Genomic DNA, 22527 nt, shown 5'->3' on the forward strand with positions numbered 1-22527 from the left:
AGAACAGATGAATAGCTCTGAACAAACTTAATATAAGAAATTCCCACTGCCACAAAGTATGAGGGGCTCTTTGCTGCCCTAAGGTAACACCCACAAAACAGATTCTTTGTGGATGACAGAAATGTATACATGCATTCCATGTTAACCACAGAAGATGTTTCTAAGAAGTATTAAATAAAATATAACTTCTCATGATTCACTAAGCTTCATGGTACTTTGCATGTGGTTTAACAGAACTCCCTCAGTTCTGCACATGAAGCTATTTGTATGGAGAAAAAAAAATAAATTACTGCCACTGTAGGTAGGGCTTCCACGCAGAATTTAAGCTGCAATTTGTAAAATATGGATGCTTACTTTGAATTTTATTCCCAGCAGTTTCCTTCTGGAACTGAATCCACACACCTATCTACAGGAATATACTTTTTTGTTTCTGATTAGGTGTAATAATGGGACTATGTAACAACTTCTATTGAAGTAGAGCTAAAAGGGAGTTTATGATGCTAAGTAATGATAGGTTGTTTCTGTAGTCATGGCAAGGGATGCATTTAGAATACTAACAGCTTATTGATTAAGGGCTTTGTGCAATTCATGGATTATGAAAAATACAAAAAACTTCCTGTAGAGGGACTTTTTACCCGGACACTAGTGTGATTATAAAAAAATATACAGGTCTGTTCAGTGGAAAACCTGTACAGTCAATTTTGCAGCAATCACATATTTTTGAAATGTAATTAGATCTGCATGTGTATAAAGTATTTAAGTAGTAGATACAACACTTGTATTTTATGGTTGTTTTATAGTGGCTTCTGCTATTTAAATATGTTACTTAAAAGAGGCAGTATAAAAAAGAATCTAAATGCCTTGTATTCCTCATGTAAGCCCTATGTTCCTATGTTGTCTAAACTCAGTGCATGGTTAACAATATAGAGAGACAGACATTTATTAAGAACAAGTATCTTCTGTCTCTCAGTTATGATGCTAATAAATGAAAAAATATTTTTGAAACCCTAAACACATGCCGGGAACATGGGATTTTATGGCTGATGGAAGCATTCTGGATTTAAAACAGACTTCTTTACAACTTTCATACTCTGGGAAGACATCAATGTATACACTAAACAATTCTCCACTCTGCAGTAGTGCCTTGTTGGCTTCAATAATGCATGCAGTCACACCAACATCTCCTAACAGAATAATTTAAAATAATAATTATCATTAAAAAACAAAACAAACCACAACAGACTGGAATCCCCACCAAGTCTGCTATTGCTCAAGAAGATACAGAATGCTAGAAATAATCTCTTGAGGCATAAGGTTAAGTGCCACATCAAGATTTCCTCCCTAACAGAAACCCCTCGCCCATTGTCGAGCTGTATAAATAATAGCACAAAGAAATGCTCGGATGAGGAGCCTTGCTCCGTTGTTTACCTCTGAACAGAAATAAGTTAGAAACAAGATTTAAAAGCCTCAAGAAGAAAAGCACAGGCAAACACCAGTCAGGGTGTAGCTTGTGACTCGGGTGACTGATTTTATGAAAACCTTACTGAAAGCAAACCCTATTCCCGATAACAAGTGTGACAAGCTGAACAGTGTAGAGCAGCTCGTCAGGAGTCACGAAAGCAAAGAGTATTTTTACTGTGAAAAGACGAGCGTAGGATACCGCCGGTGTGTCTCGGAAATAAACGGGTCACCGGGGTAGAGTCGCTGCCACTGTGACCCACCTTCCTGCAGGCTGGGACCCCCGCGAACCCGAGGTGTTCCTAACGGTGGCATCTCCCAAAACCGAGATGCCGAGGAATCCCCGCTCCTGGAACCTCCCAAGCCCGAGGTGCCGAGTTGTCTCTGCCGCCCGCCCGCCCTAGCGGGACCGGGGGCAGCCCGGGATGGGTGCGATCGCCCGGCCCGGTCCCGCTGGGCTCCGGCAGCCGCGGCCCCGAGCCGGCGCCGCAGCGCTGTGCCTCGCGTGGGGCAGAGCGGGGCCAGAGAGCGGCGGCCGCCGGGCAGGACGCGGGGCCCGGGGCGGTGCGATGGGGAGGCGCGGGGCGCCGGCCGCTGCCCGGGAAGAGCAGCCCCGGCAGCAGCGGAGCGGCCGCCCCTGCGCAGCCCCCGCGCCCGCCGCTCCGAAGTTTCCGCCGGCGCAGGCAGGGCGCCCGGGGCAGCGCGGGGCGGCCGAAGGGGCGGCGCTGCCGGGGGTACCGCGGTCCCCGCTCCGGCGGGTCGCCGTGCCGCCCGCGGCTCCTACCTTCCAGCACCGAGCAGAGTTTGTGCAGGGCCATTGTCTCCCGGCGGCGGCGGCGATCAGCGGCGCTTCATGGCCGCGGCGGTGCCCCCCGCGAGGGCGCTGTGCCCGCGGCTACGGCTCGGCCCCCGCCCGCCCGCGGCCATGCCCGGCGCCCCCGCGGGGCGCGCTCAGCCTCCGCCGCCCGAGCGCGGAGCCGCCGCCGCGCTCAGTCCCATCGAGAGCGGGGCGCGGCGGGCTCCGTCGAGGCTGGCCTGCCCCGGGGGGCTCCACGCGCGGCGCTCGGAGCGCAGCCCGGCAGCTCCCAGCCCGACTGAAGCGGCTGCTGCCAAATGAAGCTCATTTAAGATGTGAGGGGTGTTTGCCTGGATGAGCTGCTTGTACGCATGTGCCCGCCCCCGACGGAGCCCCGCAAGCAGCCACAGCCGCAGCCGGCGGGGCCGCTGTGCTCCTCCCGCTCGGCCGGGCACCGAGGCGGGGGCGACAGCGCTGGAGCAGCACCCGTTCTCACCCCGTCCCCACGGGGAGCCGGGGCTGTCCCCGTTGCAGCGCACCGCCTCGGTCCCGCACCTCGGCCCCCGCCGTGCCTCACGCCCCGGGCCCATCCTGCCCCCGTCTGCCGGGTTTTTCCCGTGTGCGGTGCTGGGTGCCCGGAGAGCGTCCCCCGCGGCGGCGGGGGCGAGCCGTGCGGCCCCTCTCCAGCACACGGTGGCTTGGATGAGCCTGAGTCCCGGCTGCCCGGCTTTGTTTGGGATCTGAGTTGGTCCCCTTGGGGTAAAAGGGACACGGTGCTTCCTTTGGTCTTCCGTGGCTCCCCTTCGCCCCCTCGCTGGTGGCAGGGAGCCCGCGCGGCTCCGGCAGTGCGGCGTGCCCAGCTGCCTGCCTGGCTGCAGTGTGCTGCCTGCAGCTCCGGCGCCGAGAAGAGCCCATCACACGCTATTGTGCGGCTGTTGTTTGACAAGAGTGACAGCTAAAATGGAGCTATTACTTTACAAGAAGTTAATAAAAAGGCGCACTTAGCCTGCTGCCTGCCCTGGCTCCCGTCCCTCTGGTTATCCATCACATCGGGTTCGCTTGCGAGGGGAAACGTTACTTCGGGAAAGGGCCTGAGGTGGAGGCAGGTGGCGATGTCGGGGGAAGGGCAGCAGATCCCGCCGCGGGGACTCCCGTCCTGCCAGAGCCCTCCGAGCTGCACAGGGGGGTGCGAGAGGGCGAGAGTCGCGGCCGTGCCGGGCAGGCGGGAGCATGCCCGCGGAAGGCTGTACTGCCCATAGGCTACGTGTAAAATGATAGCAACACGGTAGTCCCTTAGAGATGCTTTCAAATCTCCCATAAGCAACATGGGTTGAGGAATCGCTGGGCATTTCCTGCAGGATGTCTCCTCCCTGGATCTGCCTATTAGGCGAGGCTGAGATCTTTCCCTCAGGCTCCGGGAGTACTGAAACGCGGAGATGCTGAGACCTGTGCGCGTTGCAAAGCTTTGCGCAGGGGGCAGGAGCGGTTCGGGAGCCCCGGGCCGGGCCCGCAGGAGCTGCCGCGGGGGTGCCGTGCCCGGGAGCCGCCCCGGCCCCGCTCCCGGGACGGAGGAGGTCGCGGTCTCCAGCCGGGTCCTGCGCGGCGATGCGCGGCTGCACCTCCAGCTGCCCCAGCGCAGCTCCGCTGTCCGAGCGCAGGCACGCTGTGGAAGCAATTCGGAACCGACCCACTCGCTAGACCAAACAGATTTTGCGAGCTGTAAATTATATGCGTAATTGCCACTTGGGAGTCCGTCTGCTTGAGGAATAGGGCAGCTCAGTACAGTGTCTAACACGAGCGTGCGAGGTGAAGCTCTGATTTCCTTGAGGTTAGGTGCTGTGTATTTGAATGTTAAATTCTTTCTACAATGTTCAAAGGTCAGCCTATCCTGTTAGAAAAGGTCATTCTCTTGCTTCAGATTATCTGTTAAATATTTCAGGCGCTTGAAGTCAGTGTGATTGCCAACGATGGCCAATTCAATGGAGAAGTGAGCGGAGAGCAGCGGGAGGGAGCGGGCCCGGGGCCCCGCGGGGCAGCGGGGCGGAGGGCAGCTGCTCCTCCCAGACCCCCGGCGAGACCTCGCAGCAAAGGTCCTGAGCTTTTCTGGATATTAAAGGTCCATTTCAGCGTTACAAGAAGCTTCATGAAGTATTAAGCTTGATGGTCTGGCAAAATCCCAAGTTACATAATTATATTATTCTACTCACTTGAATTGTCCTTTCAATTTCAAATAGAGATGATACAGTCCTCCTCCAAGCGAAGTTTTTCCATGAATTGTGAAATAGCTGCTACATTCCAGTAGTGGACAAAGTGATTCCTCTGTTCCCCTCTTAACTATGTATTTATAGCAGTGTGATGAAATGTTGAGTTCTATAGTGTAGAAACTCCTATACACAAAGAAGTCCTCAATAGGCGTATCTACTTTGCATTTTCTTTACTAACAAAAATGTTTACTGTAGTAATGCAAGAAAATATGCAAGACTACCGTATTTGGCATCATTCACATTTTTTATCCTCTCTGCAAGTACATAATTAAAATCTGACTGTGCTGTTGTGCAGATTGTTAGGAAACAGGGGGTTGCCTGCTTTATTTTTTGGAATGCACCGTATAGCTGATGGCAAAATTTGACTTGGATATTTTTATTACTCATGATGATATAACAAATGAGAACTGGCCCAATTCTTAGATCTTGGGCTGAATTTGCATTCAAGAGAACTATTTGTGATCAATTGTCTCTCACCAAAGAGACGAGAGAAAACCCTTGTAATGCTGTGTGCTCAGTACAAGTTTGGGCAGTAATTGCAAAGACCCAGTCTGCTACAGTCAATTTAACTGAAGAGCTCAACTTCTGGTTTGTCCATTAGAAGGTTGAACAGAGCTATTACACACTTGGGGAAGTGAGCAGCTTTTCCATCCTGCTCTCTTTCCAGGGCTGTGTCAAGCTGTCAGCGTGGGAGACGCAGGAAGTACCATCAATTTGTAGATTTGGGGCACATTTTGCCCCTATTTACTGCTGCTTTCAGGGACATTTCTCCTGTGCACATCCCTATTGTTTTGCTTTGCTGGAGTTCTTGTTACAGGCGGTGCTTTCACTGGTGACAGGTCTGAAGAAGCTTTCAGTTCTTGTCTTCTGAGCCTGCAGAGTGCAGGTTTCCAGGGAGGAAAACTCTCTGCCACTGGGTTATGCCAGCAGTAAGCTGCACCCAATTAAACTTAAGTTTGGGAGTCAAGAGAGGTTGAAGACAGCTTTTGGACAGCCAGCTGTGTATTGGTCTGATGCTCTATCCTCACGATTATTTTTGAGTTGCAGTAGTTCAGGGAAGGCAGTGGGACTCACTCTGATGTACGTAAACACCTGCATGAGCAGCTGAGGAATGAGTCAGTCACAACAGTGCTCTACTGCAGCTAAAGGCTTACATTTGTATTATTAGAACTGGGTTTGCCTCCTCCTTAAAACTTCATTTGATTTGCTTTCTGTGAGAAGTTTTAATTTACCTAAAATATTTTCTGCTCTTGAGTAGCAAAGTGTACAACCCAAACAGCCTTAGCTCAGCAGCTATTTGGACATTGTTTTTAAAAGAAGTTGCAAAAATATAGATGTCAACAGTGAATAATTATGAAAGGAGATGAGGAATTATGTTTTAACTGTTCTGGTACTTGGTTTTGTCAGTACAATTTAGGTGCCTTTGATAAATCTTAATTTCATTATATAATTCCTATAATTAGAAAATTATAGAAGGTGCAAGTGCCTGAGTATTGTATTATAATACAACTGCAATTGCATTACAATATGTAATACATAATCATACATAAATATGCACAGTTGGCTTTGTTATTTACTACTGAGTAATGAACACTGCAAACTTTTAAATAGTCAGGAAGAAAACTCGGAGCCTTCAGAAAGCTTACAGTGCACTTCTCCGTTTGGTAGGTAATATAATTAGATCTGACTGTTAGAATATACCTACAGACTTTTTTGGCTTAGGTTGAAAAATTCATTAATATGAACATTAGATTATAATTGTTATGGATTGTATCATGGATGGGATCACATTTTTCACTTTAGTCAGGAATTAATTATAAAAATAGTGCTGTGTGGCTGATTATTTTCAAGTGACAGGGAGGCCAATATTACCAACGCCTCAACAACTAGATCCTGTTCCCAGAATGGATAGTAGGGTTACTAGAGCAGCATAGCAATGTCAGATTTAACTCCTCTACTGCTCTTGATTTCTTAACATAATTCTTTGAACAAAACATTTGCTCATCCCTATAGAATTGGTCCTACATATTTGCAAAGTATGATATTATTTTAAGCATAATTGTATTTTCTAAATTAAAAAGTATATTTGTTTGTTTATTCATGCCTTCAAAACAGAGACAGTTAATGCTTTTACGCTGTTGATGATAGTATAGCAGAAGCTTAGGGATTGACTTCTGCTCTATTTTGGTGTCATTCATTTGAAAGAACTTACTTATATATATCAATTACAATCCATTGGTATCTAGTCAGTATCAAATATTGGCACAGGCTGGGGATCAATAGATCAAGAGCAAACCTGCAGAGAAGGACCTGGGGGGGCAGTAAGGGAGGCAGGATTCTGCCCCTCTGCCCTGCTCAGGTGAGACCCCACCTGCAGAGCTGCCCAAGCCCTGGGCCAGCACAGGAGGGACCTGCAGCCAGGCCAGAGGAGGCACCAGGGTGAGCAGAGGGAGGGAGCAGCTCTGCTGGGAGGAAAGGCTGGGAGAGCTGAGATTGTTCACCTGGAGAGGAGAAGCTTTGGGGTGAGCTCAGTGTGGCCTTGAGTGCCTGAAAGGAGCCTACGAAGGAACATGGAGAGAGACAATATACAAGGGATGGAGTGACACGACACGGGGGAATGGCTTCACACTGGCAGGGAGGAGGTTTACATTGTTAGGAATAAATTCTTCCCTGTGAGGGCAATGAGGGCTGGGCACAGGCTGCCCAGAGAAACTGTGGCTGCCCCTGGATTCCTGAAAGTGTTCAAGGCTAGGTTGAATGGGGCTTGGAGCAACCTGGAATAGTAGATGTCCCTGCCCATAGCAGAGGGGAGTGGAATTGGATGATCTTTAAAGTCCTTTCCAACCCAAACCATTCTGTGATTCTATAGAAGCCCTGAATTGACCCAACTCGGTGTGTTTGCAGTGATTACTCCTCCATTAACTGCAGGGTTTTTAATGGCTCTGTCTGTTAAGCTCAATGGCCTCAGCACAGGAGGAATATCATACTATATAGAATATGCCTATTAATCTGCAGCAGAAAAGTTGGTTCTTTTGTTGGGGGATTATAGTGCATTAATGATAAATCTGGTAGGAAGATTCAGTCTTAAAGCTTCTCATGGAAAATGAGAACAAAGAAAGATGGTATTTCAACAGCCATCTGTCAGTTGGCCTGTCAACAGTATTTTTATATAGGTGAAATTTCACACCAAGGAAGCTTCCAATAGTGTTTCTCACCAGGGCTGTGTTAGAGTGGCTGCAGTTTGAAAATTTATGTAGCTCGAACTATTTCACACTTCTCAGTTACTGTGACAATCACCTGGAACTACAACTTTCTAACTGGTGCTGCTTTCTTAAACTTCCCAGTGGAAGGGAAATAACCTTACCCAAACATACGTTTAACGCTTATAGAATGGAGAACCAAAGTACAACATGAAACCTCTGACGACAGGTTTAACAATATTTAATGCCTTCATTCAAAACAGTATGCATAGACTGTGAGCCATGCTACAAGTACTCAGAACCTGGGGTAAACTTTATTATATTGTATATAGTGATGCAATGATGCACTACTGAGCATGCAAAATACCTCCGAGCAAAAGATACCAAGTTCATTGTTTTGTACAACAGCTTAAATGTCAGCATGAGGTTATTTTATTCCTAACTGCTTTTTCAAAAACAAAAGGAAGCTAATCCATGTGTATTATATTGTGATAGAGGGTAACAGACAACTTTGCTGCCACAGTGCATTATGCATTTAGCATTATTCTCCGACCATCTGAAAAAGACAGGAAAATATATTGAACTGTGGATCCTCCTAATAATGAAATCAGTTCGTTCTTTTGCTGGTGGGAGCCAGTTCTATCAATGTGGTTTAAAAAGACTAAAAGCATTAAGTATTTATCTAAAAAAAAAAAAAAAGCTTTTCATGAGAAAAATTGAAGGTGTGCATTAAGGAAATATTCTATCCTGAATAAAAGCAGTAATGTGATATGAGAGTCTCTTGTGCTGGCATCTGATCAGTGCATATTGGAAATAGCCAGTGAAAGTTCAGAGCTCAGGACACTCAGCACACAGGCTGCTCTGCCTGGTGGCTTGGTGCTGCTGTATGAATGGGTCAGTGTTCAGCACTGCCATGGTAACCCAGGCTCTGCCTGGCACTCGGGGCGAGCACCACCAGCCCAGCTTTGGACCCGTTCCCTCCTGTCTGGGGCTGCCCTGGCAGGCACAGGGAGCGTTCCAGGGAGGTGCCAGCCCCGGGCAGGGACCCCCTGCACGTGGGAGTGCCGTGATGACCAACACTTTCTGTTTGTTGAGAAAGATGTTCTAGTTTATCAAACAGTATTAGGAATGCAAATTAACTGATGTAACTGCAGAATTAATAGTGTAAACTCGTGTAAAATAAAAACATTCTCAGAGATTCTTCCAGGATCCCAAGTACACTGAGCAACCATTACTTTATCACCACTTTAAATATTTAAAGTTGAGCAACATGCCTTCTGTTGTTATTACAGCCTTATGAAATTTGGGCATAGCAGTGTACATGGAAAATGTGCATTGATTATTCTGAGTGTCCTATTACATTCTTAATTTATTCTTTGCATATCTCATCACTTAGCAATACATTTTAGGGTGTCAATCCTCAATCTCTCCTCAAAAAAGTTTCTTTTAATTTCTTGAAAAACAAAACCAAACAAAAAATCCCATACCTTTCTTATGTTAAAAGAAAGTTACTTTTATAACAACACTGCGCCTTTCTAAAACAAATGTAGTTGTAGTTTAATTATAAAAGCAGTTTATGTAATGCTGATACATTTTTATGATTTTAATTTTTTAATGCGTTGTCTTCTCTGCAGAAGTAGCACACATAAATACTGCATCTATCCCAGGATGAGTGAACTCACATTACACTGCAGGTTCCTTTTGGTTCTCTAATTCCTAAGCTCTTTAACTATTGCACATATGGATTTAAACAAAGAAAAAACCAGAATCCTTTAGGTTAAGCACCATTTAATACAATCAAAACAATTAACGATTAAGTAATCTGAGAAATTGCACAAGTTTAATTTTCCAAAACCAGGTTTTGCAGGAATGAACAAAGGACAAGACCAATTCAAATGATACAAGGTATTCTGCTCGCTGAAATGCTACACTTCATTTCCATACCTTTCTTTCTATCAAATATTACTAAAGAACTGGTACATAAACAATGGTACATGCAATTGATGCCTTTACTAAGAAAAATAAATTTACAGTTCCCTTAAATAAAGGCCAAATGCTATTATATACAGTCTCTTAACTGAAAGGCCTTGTGAGACATTCAGGTCTAATTTTAAAACTTTCCAAATAAATACCAGATAATGCAACATTTACAAATAACACACCAACAGTACTTTCATGGTAATAATTTTAAAAATCAGAATTTAGTCTTTCAATTAAGCAAACGAGTAGCAGCTCCTTCATAAATATTAAGGCATGTCACATAGCATCAAAATGGAACCGATGAGCCTCCTGTCGCTTCTCTCTGTCATCTGCTTTCTGAAAAATAATAATAAAAAAACACTTTGTGGAATCTAGAGCAACACTGTTACAGAAATGAGCTGTCAAGTGTCAGAGAATGGTTGATTTTTTTTCAAGCCATTTGACAAAAGGCAAAAAGGCTTAGTAAAAGCCCCAACAATTAACTTTTAAATGATGTCAGCTTGAAATAGCAATAATCTACGCAAAATTGGCTTCTGCTGTTAATGCTCTGCTGTTGTAGTATTTACGACCCATTATTTTCTGTTATTTCTAATAATGCTTTTTAAAAGGAATAATTCAAACCTGAAGACTGTTTCCTGGTATCCATTTTGTCTGCATTATAAATATAAGATGAAATTATTCTGGACTAACTGTAAATGTAATTTATGTTACATGTACGAAGAATCTAATTTAAAAAACATTCTGTTAAATACAACTTTAGAGCAAGACAGCAGTTCAACCAACAACTAACAGCACCAAGTAGGTGAAAAAATGTTGTGTCTTTTGTTTGCATTATTAAAATGGGAAGTAGGATGCATTTCCCTGCTTATTTATGCAGAGCACACACTGACCTGCTGAAAGAGTGAATTGGGTGGTGCTTGGAAAAAACCAGCAAATTGAAATTGTACCTAGAATTCATGTCATGTGTCAAAACATGTCCTCTCCCACATGTCTCCTCTTGTGTGCTAAAGCACTAAACAGAGGATGGAAGTATTTCTTCAAGATTCTTGAACACACAGTGCAAACTTGTGCTTGTGTCATGACAGACAGCATGTGTAAATCCCAGCATGGGAGAATTTGGCAAAGCAGACTGAAATGCTTTTTAGCTTGCACAGACCCATGTTCTTTCCTTTTTGTTTTTCTTAAGGAGTAAAATGCAGAAAAGCCTCTCCGGTAGGTGCTGCGTGGGCATTCAGAACTGTGTCTCAGTTGATAAAAATACACAACAATTGTGGCAGAAATCGGTGCCCGTCTTCTGCCATGAGAGTTCATCTTCTGCTTTGGCTCAAGGCCAAAGATTTCCTCATTACACAATGTTTATGTGTGATAGCAACTCCATTGCATTAAATATGGATTTTACTGCATTTTGTAGCAGCAGCAGAACTGTCAGTGAGGTTTAAGATATATCAGTCTGGCTTTTTTGGCAGGGACTTTATCAGTGTCAGTAGTATTCTGGATGTCAAAGAAGGGGTGGGAAGGAGGGAGTGGCACACTCTTTCCTACACTGAAATGCTTGTCACATTCCACAGAATTTCAGAGTCTCACTTAGAAAACCATTTCCACTCCATTTCTTGTATGTTTACTGAAAAAATTATTGCTTCAAATTTGACAGTAACTGATACTCTGCTGGATCCAGCAAACCCTCTCTAGCAGTATTTCCATCACTGTGCAGTGTTTCCATGACCGGCCTCAGAACCCAAAGCCAGTTCTCAAGAATGAGAATAAGGACTATCAAGGGCTGTAGCAAGATTGTGGTTGTTGTAAGATGAATAATGGTATCAATTCTTCCTCATTTTCTCTTTCATTTGGTGTATCAAAACTAAAATCTAGTAACTAAGATTTCAAAGCTTTTTTTCTTCAATGCGTTCAAAATTTCTAAGGCAGAGCAACACCTACCCTTAAACCCTACAGTTATTTCAGTACTCCAATACCTGGCTGGCAGATGAGTGTGTAAGAACTAGCATAGACAAAGGGCTCCTGCTACTATTTATCTGCAGAGGTCAAAGTCCAGGACTTATTTAAACTGCTGAATAAAACACTGCAGCTTACAGACACATACATTCTCTGGGGGAAAGAAAAGATTTTAAGTGGCAGTTCATTTCCCCTTCCTTTCTTAGGTACATGGACTGCAGAGATCTGCAAGGGGAAGGCATTTAGACAGGAGGGAATTTTTAGGAGAGGATTGCTGAGAGACAGTAAACGAAGAACAAGCTTAGAAACAAGGAACTTTGGAGTTTAACTTTACACATGTCAATGATGCACAACACAGCCTTGGTGAACCTTCTTATCTGTTCAGTATCTCAACCACTTCTAAACACTAGGAAGGTAAAAATCTATAGGAAGAATATAGGAATTAACACATGTTTATACAATGGTCTGAAAATACACACAACTTGTCCAAATATTTGTGCCTATTTTGTGCTGCAGAGTTGGAAATGAGTTTACAATAAAACCAATATACCACTTCATTCACACACACCTGGGACTTCAAACAGCTCTAAGAGCACTCACTCTGGGCTGAGTGCTTCCTTACACTACAATGCTTGAATTAGTGTATAAAATCTATTTTGAATGCCATTAAATATCCATTTCTCGAGATGGAATTATACATAAGTAATCCTTCCCCAATTCAAAGTCCAAGTACCTTTTCTGCTGTTCTTGTTTGCTAAAGATATGTTGGAGAGAGAATGAAACCCAGGCAGTGCCCAGCCCTGAGCCACAAGTGAGCAGTGCTTTCCTGGTACAGCAGGACATGCTAACAACAGCCATCGTAAACTTTGTATTTCTTTGCTTTGTGTGTCTTATTCCCAGCTTTATTATTAGTTGGAGACTGTATTTAACATTTTGAAGAGTGAAGACTGACTGACAAACAACATTTAAATCTGAAGCATGCGCAAACTCATCTGAATGTTTAACAAGGTCATTTTATTTCCACCATCACAAAAACAAACAGTTATACCATGTCAGAATGTGCAGTAATTTTATCTGACAGCTAAGATTATGGTTTGGGTATGTAGTAACATTTACTGGCAACTCTGCCAGTTGGGTATGATTGTGAACTGAGCATAGTTAAGAAAAATGGGAATGCATTTCTTTTGTGACATGAAAGGCCCCTTTCAAAATGCTTCTTCAAATCAAAGGATTGCTATACCCTGCACGTGTAATTCAGACCCACAGAGTAAAGCAGGCATATGCACGATTGACTCCCTGCATGCTCCTGACTGCTAATGTCAGTGCAACCAGCAAAGAGGGTTACACAAAAAAGACTTTCTCTTTGTTTTTAGATTACCAGCAGAACTCAAGGTGAGTAAACTGAGTTTATGGTCCATTTTCCAAAACAGTTCTCCTTAAAACTGCAGAATGGAAAGCTTAGGTATGAAACAAAGATGGCTCATTTCAATTGGAAGTAACAGCTTAATGGAAAAAAGGAAATGAAGACCAACATGGACAAACTCAAGTGTCTTAGAGCTTAAAAAAAAATAATGCCATAATGCCAATTTTTAAACTTGTGGTAAACACTGAATTAGTAGTAACACCTTTTGTGACAATTCAGTCTGTGTCAGAAGTTCTTATACTGTAGAAAAATGGAAAAAAACCCCAAATGTACAGGTCTGTAAAATATTAGGGAGTGTTAAATAAAATATTCCAGTAAATTAGCTTACCTTTTCTTGCCAATGTAATATGCCAATTATTGCCAGGATGAAAACGCAGACACCAATTAAGGCTATAGCTGTTAGCAGTACAATGTTACTTGGGGTCAAATACAGCTTGGCACTCCAGCTATACAGAAGAAGAAAATCCAAGGAAACATTAATACCCTTCATTAAGAAGCAGAAAACAGATTTTACTTACAAAGATGAAAAGAACCTGTTAGGGTGAGACAGGTGACAACCTGGTCTACAGAAATGAGCAGCTCTATTTAGAGACTGAAGCTTAATGATGTTTACTTGGAAATATATGGCTTAATATAATTATTTTTGAGCAATACCATGTCTAAGTACAGTTTCTGTTTAACTTTTCATGAATGCTATGGATATCCTCAGGGAATTAGCTTTTTCTCATTAAGAGATTTATCTCCTGCCCTTGCCCAGGACGAAGGAAAATGCATAAGGAAACCTTTCACAGGAATGCCTAGGGCCTGGAGACACGGAGCAGCAGGGGAAAATAACCCTGGAAGGTTTTTCCACCACATGAGAAGCTCCTCTCAGACAGGATCATGGGCCCAATTCTCTTTTTCTGAAGTTTACCCAGGGACAGTTGCAGTTCTAAACATAAGCAGTTGATTATGGCTGAAGATCAACAAAATGAAACACTTTAGGGCTCCTGGAAGACATCTCTCAAATCATGTGAGGTCCTGAGGCCTGGGGAGCCCCCTTTTTGTACTACAGGTTTCCTATCATGGCAAAGCTGTCAGCAGCAGGCTCTGTGTGGAGGCCTCTCAGGAAATCACATACCTATGTTAAAAATATATATAAATTAAGAACCTTTTATTATGAAATCGAATTTCTTCTGGGGATTCCATCCTCTGCTATTCTACAATGTCCATAAACCCACTTTATGCGAAAGCAAAAATAGTTTAAGGATACTATGACTTTTTTTTTTTGCGTAACACATACCTTTAAATACTTCAAGACTGTAACTAAATTTTCATCTGGCAGATGTTATTTCTGTGGTTGTTAATTAGCAACTCAAGCAGCACATCAGTTCTCCACTGTTATTTGTTCTCTAGTAAAATTAACTGCTGAACTAATGTCAGAATCATTTCTGCATGATAAATGCAACTGACCTCACTGGTAGATCAAGCGGCAAAATGCAGCTGGAATATTTGACTCATGTTTTCTCTAATAGCAAAAAGAGAAACACGCTCTCTTTCTGGGAGAAACATTTTAATTGCAAAGTGAATTCTATGTTCAAGCTCTCGTGCAACCAACCCATTCACCTTTACTTAGAGGCAAACATTAATTCCTGTAGCAACAGCTACTGCATTCAGAAGGGCTGAAGCAAAGCTTTTCTATGGAACCAGACAGAAATTGCATGTTTGGTGAAACAAAAATGCTTAATTCAACCATTACCATGTTTATAATTTGTCACTGAGGATGTTGTTAAATCTAGCGAGTATGTTATTTTTTACAGGAGTGGAGCTAGTAATACATTTTGATTGTTTGCCTCAGCCAGTAATAGTTTTTTTTTAACAGATTGTTTATGGGCACCATCTGAGAGGCTGTGTAAATACCTGAGCAGCATTTTCAGCTCCAGCTCAGCACTGACCCCCTGCCCTTGTTCTTCAGTGACTTTCTTTACAAATAACTATTTCTAAACCTACCCATAATGCCTAATTTACACTGTGTATTCATGTAATTTTGGGAAGTGCAAATCCAAATGATGACATTACCTTCGAGGAACATTATGAGGATAAGGAATGACTATCAGCTGTGAGTTTGGTATGATAGCTGTCCATTCTTGTTTTCTTATGGACTGAAAGAAAAACAAAGGCTGTGTCAATTCCTAACAAACCAACATACATACAAGCAAAGACATTCTCTGTTGAGATATACAAAAGGAGAAATAAAAACGTTGTGGGTTTTTAAAAAACTTTAAATAGAAGTGATTAATCCCTTTATCTTTGTTGCCTGTTACTCTGAAAGCTCCAAAATGGTTTAAAACCCACCCTGCAAAAGTAAAAAGCAAAATAAGTATTTCTGACATGAAACACAGCATCTACTTTAAAAGTACAAAGCAACAACAAAATAGGGAAAGAAGAAAAGAATGATTCTACAAAGGAGGCAGGCAAAACAATTATCTAAATCAGAATTTGGCCCATTTGAGTACCTCACTTTTCAAAGTAGCACCATCAGATCTTTAAAGACTGAAAATGGTAAGGACCCCACTTTTATGTCTCATGTGAAGATCAGAGAATCACAGCAATCTCCCCCCACCATGACAGTGCCCATGGTTTTATCAGCGAGGCAGAAGGGATTATGTGAGCCCCAGCCCAGCCAGAGCAACTCCGGGAAAGCCCTGCAGCTACTGCAGTCCAGAATAACTGGACCCTCAGACCTAATAGCCATTTGCTCTACAAACAAGCACTAAATACCAGTGCTAACATTTATAGACAGTTTCAGTCATCTTTTGGTTTTATTTTGGCTTCAGAGCTTATACACCCCTAAAAACCTGGGCAAACTGGTTCTCTTGGGCAAACCTTTCTGTATGCAAACTTCCTTCTTTGATATTCTTACTTCAGAAAAGGAAAAAGAAGTGTCCCAGAAGTATTTCCCTCGAAAGTCTCTTAGGAAAGGTAGAACCATACGCAATGAGCTTGACAATCATAAATGTCAACCAACCTTTTCTCCTAAGGGCCGAGGGATGCCAACGTACAAGTGGTCGAGGAAGTTGGCGCTGCGGCCCAAGCCCAGCACGTTGTAGGGCAGCTGGAGAGCGTAATGTGCTGACTGGCTGAGCTGGCCAGCTGCAAGGAAAGCACAAAGGAAGCCCAAGTAGGTATTTTAGGCAAAAAACCCTCAATCAGTCAATCAATCAATCAATCGATCAACCCCCAAACTACCAACTTGCTACACAAGTACACATTCCCCAGTCAGTAAGAAAAATGTTTAAAAATTTTCACCAATTGTGTGATTATTTAATTCGTAAAGCTCAGTCCCTCAATGCCAAACTACCTGTGAGCACTCACTTGGAGAAGAGCTTAAATACTTTACATATTTAGGTAAGACAATTCTTGTGAGTACCATTTCTATGTTAACTCAAATCTCCATTATTTTTTACAAGCTGAGAAGAAATCAACTATCTGCATGTATTTTTATATGATTCGTGCCAAATTTCTCGCCCACTGATTTACAAGATTAGACTCAACATGTGAAGGTTCACTTTAATTGTTGTCAGTGTTAAACTGTAATTACTGCTGTCACAAAATTAGCTAAGTAAATTCTCATGAACAAATTTACAAAGAATCAGTTAATTTAATGAAAACAGGATTGCAGTGGTTGCAAGTTTATAATAAATATAGCAGAAACTGTAGATGGAAAATAAGATTCTTGGTTTCCTGAAAAGGCAGTGGGGACAAGTGTTGCAGTTATCAACAAGTTCACTGGTATCCCATTTCCAAAGTATCCAGGTATTCAACTTAAATTAAAAAAATCTTCTAATAGTTTAATTTCTGGCCAACAGATTCAGATCCTGTGTGGGATCTTTGTTCTCTCAGCAAGTGAGCTGCTCCCACTGCAGGAACAGTATCGGCACCTCAGAAGCAGCACAGTGAATTCAGCCTTCACCAGATTAAACAGGAATGAGTGCAAGGGACACCTGACAACCACAAATGGGTTTCTGTGACCAACAGAAACAGCTTTTCACAAGAATGTGATTTAGTACTTTTAGAGCATCAGATTTCTCTCAGCTTTGATCCCTAATAGATTATGCCTGAAACTGGAAATGATAAGTTGAACAACAAAGTGCAACAGAATGTGAATTAAAGAACAGGAATCCATATTTTGTAATGAATTTACAGCCAACTCCTTTTACCTCTCCACACTCCCATCCAAGGCTTGATTGAGAAGGCAGCACTTGACCTCAGCCCACCAGCTGTGGGCCAGACTGGTGACACAACATTCTGCATGGCTGTGCTGAACACAGGGGCAGGAAAAACTCCTAACTCACCACCACCACTTCTCTGGCAAAGCCACATATCCTTTCAAGAAAAACCAAACCCACCCTCCTGGCATCCTGGAGATGCCAGTAAGTGGCACTGGCCACAGCACAGCAGCACTTCACCAAGGGACAACAAAGACACCACTTGCAGTAGCAGCTCCTCAGCTCTTGTTTGCTCCACTGGGGACAAACTACTCCTGGTAGCGCAGGCTGGGGATTCTGAACCCCTGCTCATCACAGTGATTACTTCACGGCTCTGTTTTTGTGAACCTCCCTTCCCCTACCAGCTCTTGAGGAAGCCGCTTGCCTTATGCTGTCAGGCATGTTTTGAAACAGGCTTGTTTAATCAAGAGGTAAATATTCTGTATTATTGTGCATTTAGAATTATAATAACTATATTTTAAAAAGCAAGATAAATGTCAACTGAGATCTGAAAAATCAGCTTGATGCAGTTATCTTTTTATGAAGCTAAAATGCTATTAGCAAAAGAAACAGTAATGGTCTTCCTAAAGATAATACCCATTTTAGATTAATTATTTTTCCCCACGTAGAACCGTGTAATGAGAAGTAGATCAGGAAATATTTAAGTTGGATTTGTACTTTCAGGTCTCTCTTGTGAGGACGAGGTGTATTGTGCACATTGTTGGGTAGATTTCTCAGTTACAGAAGATGTGGCACAAAGCACTGACTGAGCAGCTTTTCTCTTTAAGAACAGGGATTTTTCCAGGAAGTTGAGATGACAAAGGACAGGACAGCGTAGGGTTTGAGTCCTGAGTCTGTCCCTGCCTTGCCAGTGACTTCCCTAACAGGATCTTGGCTAAACTGCTCAATCTCCAGGTGTCAGTATCCAAATCTAAAATGGGAGTAATTCTCAAAGTACATAACATCTGACACCTAAAGGTACTAACATACAAGTAGTAAGGAGCAAATTGGGTGTATTTAATTTGACTTGGTTATAGAAACAAACCAGATGTGTTACTTGATCATGCTGCAATATAAAAAAGATTTTCTTTTGGAATTTTTTCACTAATGCTTCATGCTGAAGGACTTTCCCCAAAAGAACAAGGTACTGCTGTTACATCGAAAAGCTTTTAGAATCACTTTTGAGTGAAATATTTAGGATCATGAGAAGACTGCACCTAAGATCGTGCTTTTTTCTTTCATCTTACAAATGAAATGAATGTCAACTAAATTAAAGAGAATAGAAGAAAATGTCATATACTGTGTGCAGTCAGCCTTAAAGAGGTTAGAGAGTCACATACTGCAGCTAGAATTCTTAAAGCACTGAATAATTTCATGGCTACTAATGCTGGTTCTTATGCCTACTAAGATAAGGATAACGAAATCTTCCGCTTCAGGATGTAAACAGATCATTTGCAAAGGTCAGAGAAGAATGCTTTCTTCTACACAGCAGGCAGAAATGTGCATATAGTTTTTTTTATATTTGCCTTTAAAATTAGGAGGTATTAGCTAAGCAGGATGATAGCATGTAGAAGGTTCCAGTTTACTAAAGCTGACTAAGCACAGGAGAACTTTGAGACTCCTCCTTGCTTTCCTCAGCCTGTATCTATCAGAAATTCTGTTTGATGCTTACTGCAAAGTTCCACATAGAATTGCAACCCAGTAATTAAAAATGACAACTGCTCACCTGAGAAACATAAAAGCCCCAAACCAAGATGAAAAATGAAAAGAGAAATTACAGAGAGTATTGTCAACAGTTTATTGACATTATCTGAAGTTCCCAGTCACTGGTAATTAATTTACTTATGAAAATATGTAAAATTTAATTAAATAGCAACCACAGCAATTTGCCCTCTTGTAAAACTACTGGAAACAGCTTTCAACTGGTTCCAAGAAAATCTGAAAATAGTTTTGCATCTTGAAGGAGGGAAGTGGGATTTATTTCTTACATTCAAATTGTTCTTTAGGTTTTTGGAAGTCAGTGTAGGCAAGATGGAGGAAGTGGCTGCTGCTTCTCAGTTTGTTTTACTTCATCAGTAGAACTGTTACTATAAACAAGTCTTAAAAAACCTTCTGATCATACTACCCATGATTTCTTTTTAATACTGCTTTTAAGACTATTCAATACTATGTCTTTTGCCTCAAGCTTCTCGTTTCAAAAATGCCATTTCAAAGCATGCAGATATCATGGGCTATGGTATTGGTATCAGTGGTGGTATATATATTCTTGTTTTAAATCATAAATCATTAAGTTTATTGCTTAAAAAAACCTTGGGCAGAATAGAATCCTCAACATTTTAGGACACTGTTTTCTGTGGTTTCAGCCTATCGGAGATCAAATTTGTAAGAAAATGCTAATGATGCTGGGCAGCCAAACCTCAGAAGATTTTGCAGAGTTTGATATTCAGAAACCATTCTGGACCTTTTGGAATCAATCTCCTTACCTCTGAAGTCTGGCATATAAAATTGGAAGCAATTTATATCATTAACCTTTCTAAAGTCTTGTCTGGAAACCAGAGCCATGTGTTGTCTGTGACAAATCCAGTACTTGTTCTTTTATACCTGAATTAAGTCATTTTCCTTCTGTTTCCATTATCCTGATGTAAATTTGCTGAAAGCTCAAGGGTAGCCTGTTCTCCCCTGAGCTGAACTGAAATGTCCTCAACAGCTTATTTCAGGCTGAAGAATTTAACTTTGTGAGGGGAAAGTGGTTGCAGTTACATGTAGAAGCAATGCCTTCTCTTGTTTAACCAGCACTGACAACACGTGGTGCTGGATTTAGGAACAGCCTCATTGAACCTACAGAAGTAGATGCGCAATACTGATTGTGTTCACTCAGTTTAAATAAATTTATTTTGTGAAATAATAGCAGAACATGTAAGATCACTACACGAAAGTGAAAGACTAATGAAAAATCTGATTTCAAACTTGTGGTTTCCTGAAGCATTCCTTATAATTCTTTTTATTATGCCTTTCTTAACAAAATATTATTTGCATTTATTTAGCCAATTAAAAGCCATTCTGTGCAATTCAAAATTCAATAATACCACTTAGGATTCCAAAAGTGCATCTTTTAGTCTCAGATTTGCATGTAAATTCTGTACCATCACCTACCTGAACACTGAAGTCAGCACAGGAAAGACTTTTTATACCGATTAGACAAACACATGTATCCTAGAAAAAGTAAAAATTAGTCCAAAACCTGCCGTGCAGAGGTTGCATGGATTGCTGCATAGCTGGGAGCAACACCCAGGCAACAGCTGGGACAGGACAGAGGCAGTTCAGGTTTGGGGGCAGTCGCAGTGACCGAGTGTCCCTTCCCTGCTCAGCTGGAGCACGGCAGTGATGCCTCCTCTGCTGCCATTACCAGCACTGGGCTTAAGTGCACTGAGTATTTTCCCTTTTTTAAAAGCCAGCAGCTCCTTCTTTTATTTGAAAATATGCCAACCACTTACTGCAAGAGAAAGGGAAAATATAACTGATAGTAAAACCCATGGAAAGTGCCTAAGAATTTACAAAGAAGCTTTCAGGAAAAAAAACTAATCTAACAAAAACCCAACAACTTCAAACTTGGAAGCTTCACAGAAAGTGTGAGAAATTGAATTGCTTGGCTTTAGTTTAAAGCTTTACTTCAGTTCCTTTCATATTGCTTTTGGGGGTCACTGGTTGGAAAAAAAGAAATGTAGTGGTCAAAGAGTTCTTTTTCTGCTTAAAATATGCAATGGTAACTTCATTTTTCTAAGGGCTGGCATTGCCTCCCTGTTTTCCCCAGCTGGTTGCCTCTTTTCCTTAGGCCCCCTAATAGGAAATTCCAGATTAATGCAGTACACAGCTTCACCTCTCAACCTTTTCTGCAAGATCTTGTTCTGGAGTACCAGAAATAACACGGGAAAGGGAATTCAAAGTGCACTCTTGGGACTTGGACACCGATGATTGCAGTGCTGCCAACACTTGGGACACCTCTGCAAGCCCAAACTCCAAACCTGATGCATTTTTATGAGAATAACTATTTTTATGAAAAATACCTTTACACTTTAAAATTATAGAAGTAACACAGGTAACTTAAAACCCCCTCAAACAATAAAATTATCACATTGCTGATAGGGGGAAGCTGTGTCATTTGTAATGCTCAAAAGTCCAAGGTTTGGTAATATTGCAAGCAACATTACAAGTTCAAGTAAGTTTTCTAAACAAAAGAGAGTTAGACAGAAAAATGTACTAGAAGGCTACTCCTACCTATAGCAAACAGAAAATCCCTCTCATTGAATGCAGCTATTCAATTATTAAATTATTCCAGCTTGTTCCATGAATACACTCTTCTTTCTGTGCAGTGGAATTCGACACAATGAACCTTGCAGTGTCAAATGGCCACTGAAAATAAGCTTATTTTGCTTTTTTTCTGGTACATATTGCAATGTTTATGTTTAAATTCACGACTATAATAGCTCCTGGACATTTGTGTTCACCTCACAATTCAATTTAGTTAAACAGCAGGAGAACTCAATGCAACAACAGGGAAGAGTAAGCAGATTTCAAAAAACCAGAAGGGCACGACTTCACAGCATGTGAAAGGTCATTCTGCCATGGAAGGTTTAAAACAAAACAAAGCAAAAGCAGCAAAATGAAAGAGCTCTGGAATGAGAGCTGCAGAGGCCATCAGTCCACACAGCTTCACTCATACAGATGCTTAAACAAATCATGACTTGATCCATATCAGCTACTCTTATCATCTTCCTATGGATATGGAGCTTTGAGGAAACCTGAGATATTTACTGCCACCTGTTCCTGGCCCACAGAATGAATATGTTTGGTAGACACAAGCTGCAAGTATGAGCCTATTTATTTCAAACTCTATCAGCATGTTTTTACTTCAGCAGAGAAAATGCAGATGTGCATAGCACAGGCTGAAACACAGAAGATACTCTCCCAATAAAAGCCTGGAAGTGTATATGTAGAGCTGAAAATCCTGGCTGACACTCACACTTAACTGTGGGATCTCCTTAAAAATAATAACTCCAAAAGAAAAGGGAGAAGGCAGGTTGCAAGACACGGATCAGAAGGCATGACTTAAATTTGAGGTGGGGTGGATTTCTCCCAGATTTACACTGGACCTGGTCTGATCTCAAGCATGAAATTCCTTAAATATTTGAAGAAGTTGTTGCAGTTTGAG

At 42.1% G+C, this 22527-nt stretch overlaps 2 protein-coding genes across 2 annotated transcripts in view; both read right to left on the bottom strand.

Moving 5' to 3' along the window:
* Positions 1-2561, bottom strand: part of NETO2 (neuropilin and tolloid like 2) — a 31503-nt gene extending 28942 nt beyond the window's left edge. Inside the window, exon 1 of the mRNA XM_038148332.1 lies at positions 2243-2561. Within this exon, the coding sequence (XP_038004260.1) occupies positions 2243-2276 (34 nt within the window). The 5' untranslated portion in view covers positions 2277-2561. The remainder of the gene's footprint in view (positions 1-2242) is intronic.
* Positions 2562-7943: 5382 nt separating this feature from the next.
* The window catches only part of ITFG1 (integrin alpha FG-GAP repeat containing 1), a 74067-nt gene continuing 59483 nt past the window's right edge, over positions 7944-22527 (bottom strand). The window contains exons 15-18 of the mRNA XM_038148331.1: positions 16079-16203; positions 15130-15212; positions 13400-13517; positions 7944-10034 (exon numbers count right to left, since the gene is read on the bottom strand). Coding sequence (XP_038004259.1) covers positions 9975-10034; positions 13400-13517; positions 15130-15212; positions 16079-16203 — 386 coding nt within the window. The 3' untranslated portion in view covers positions 7944-9974. The remainder of the gene's footprint in view (positions 10035-13399; positions 13518-15129; positions 15213-16078; positions 16204-22527) is intronic.

Source organism: Motacilla alba, chromosome 11 (assembly GCF_015832195.1).
Source record: "Motacilla alba alba isolate MOTALB_02 chromosome 11, Motacilla_alba_V1.0_pri, whole genome shotgun sequence".
Classification (NCBI taxonomy): Eukaryota; Metazoa; Chordata; class Aves; order Passeriformes; family Motacillidae; genus Motacilla; species Motacilla alba.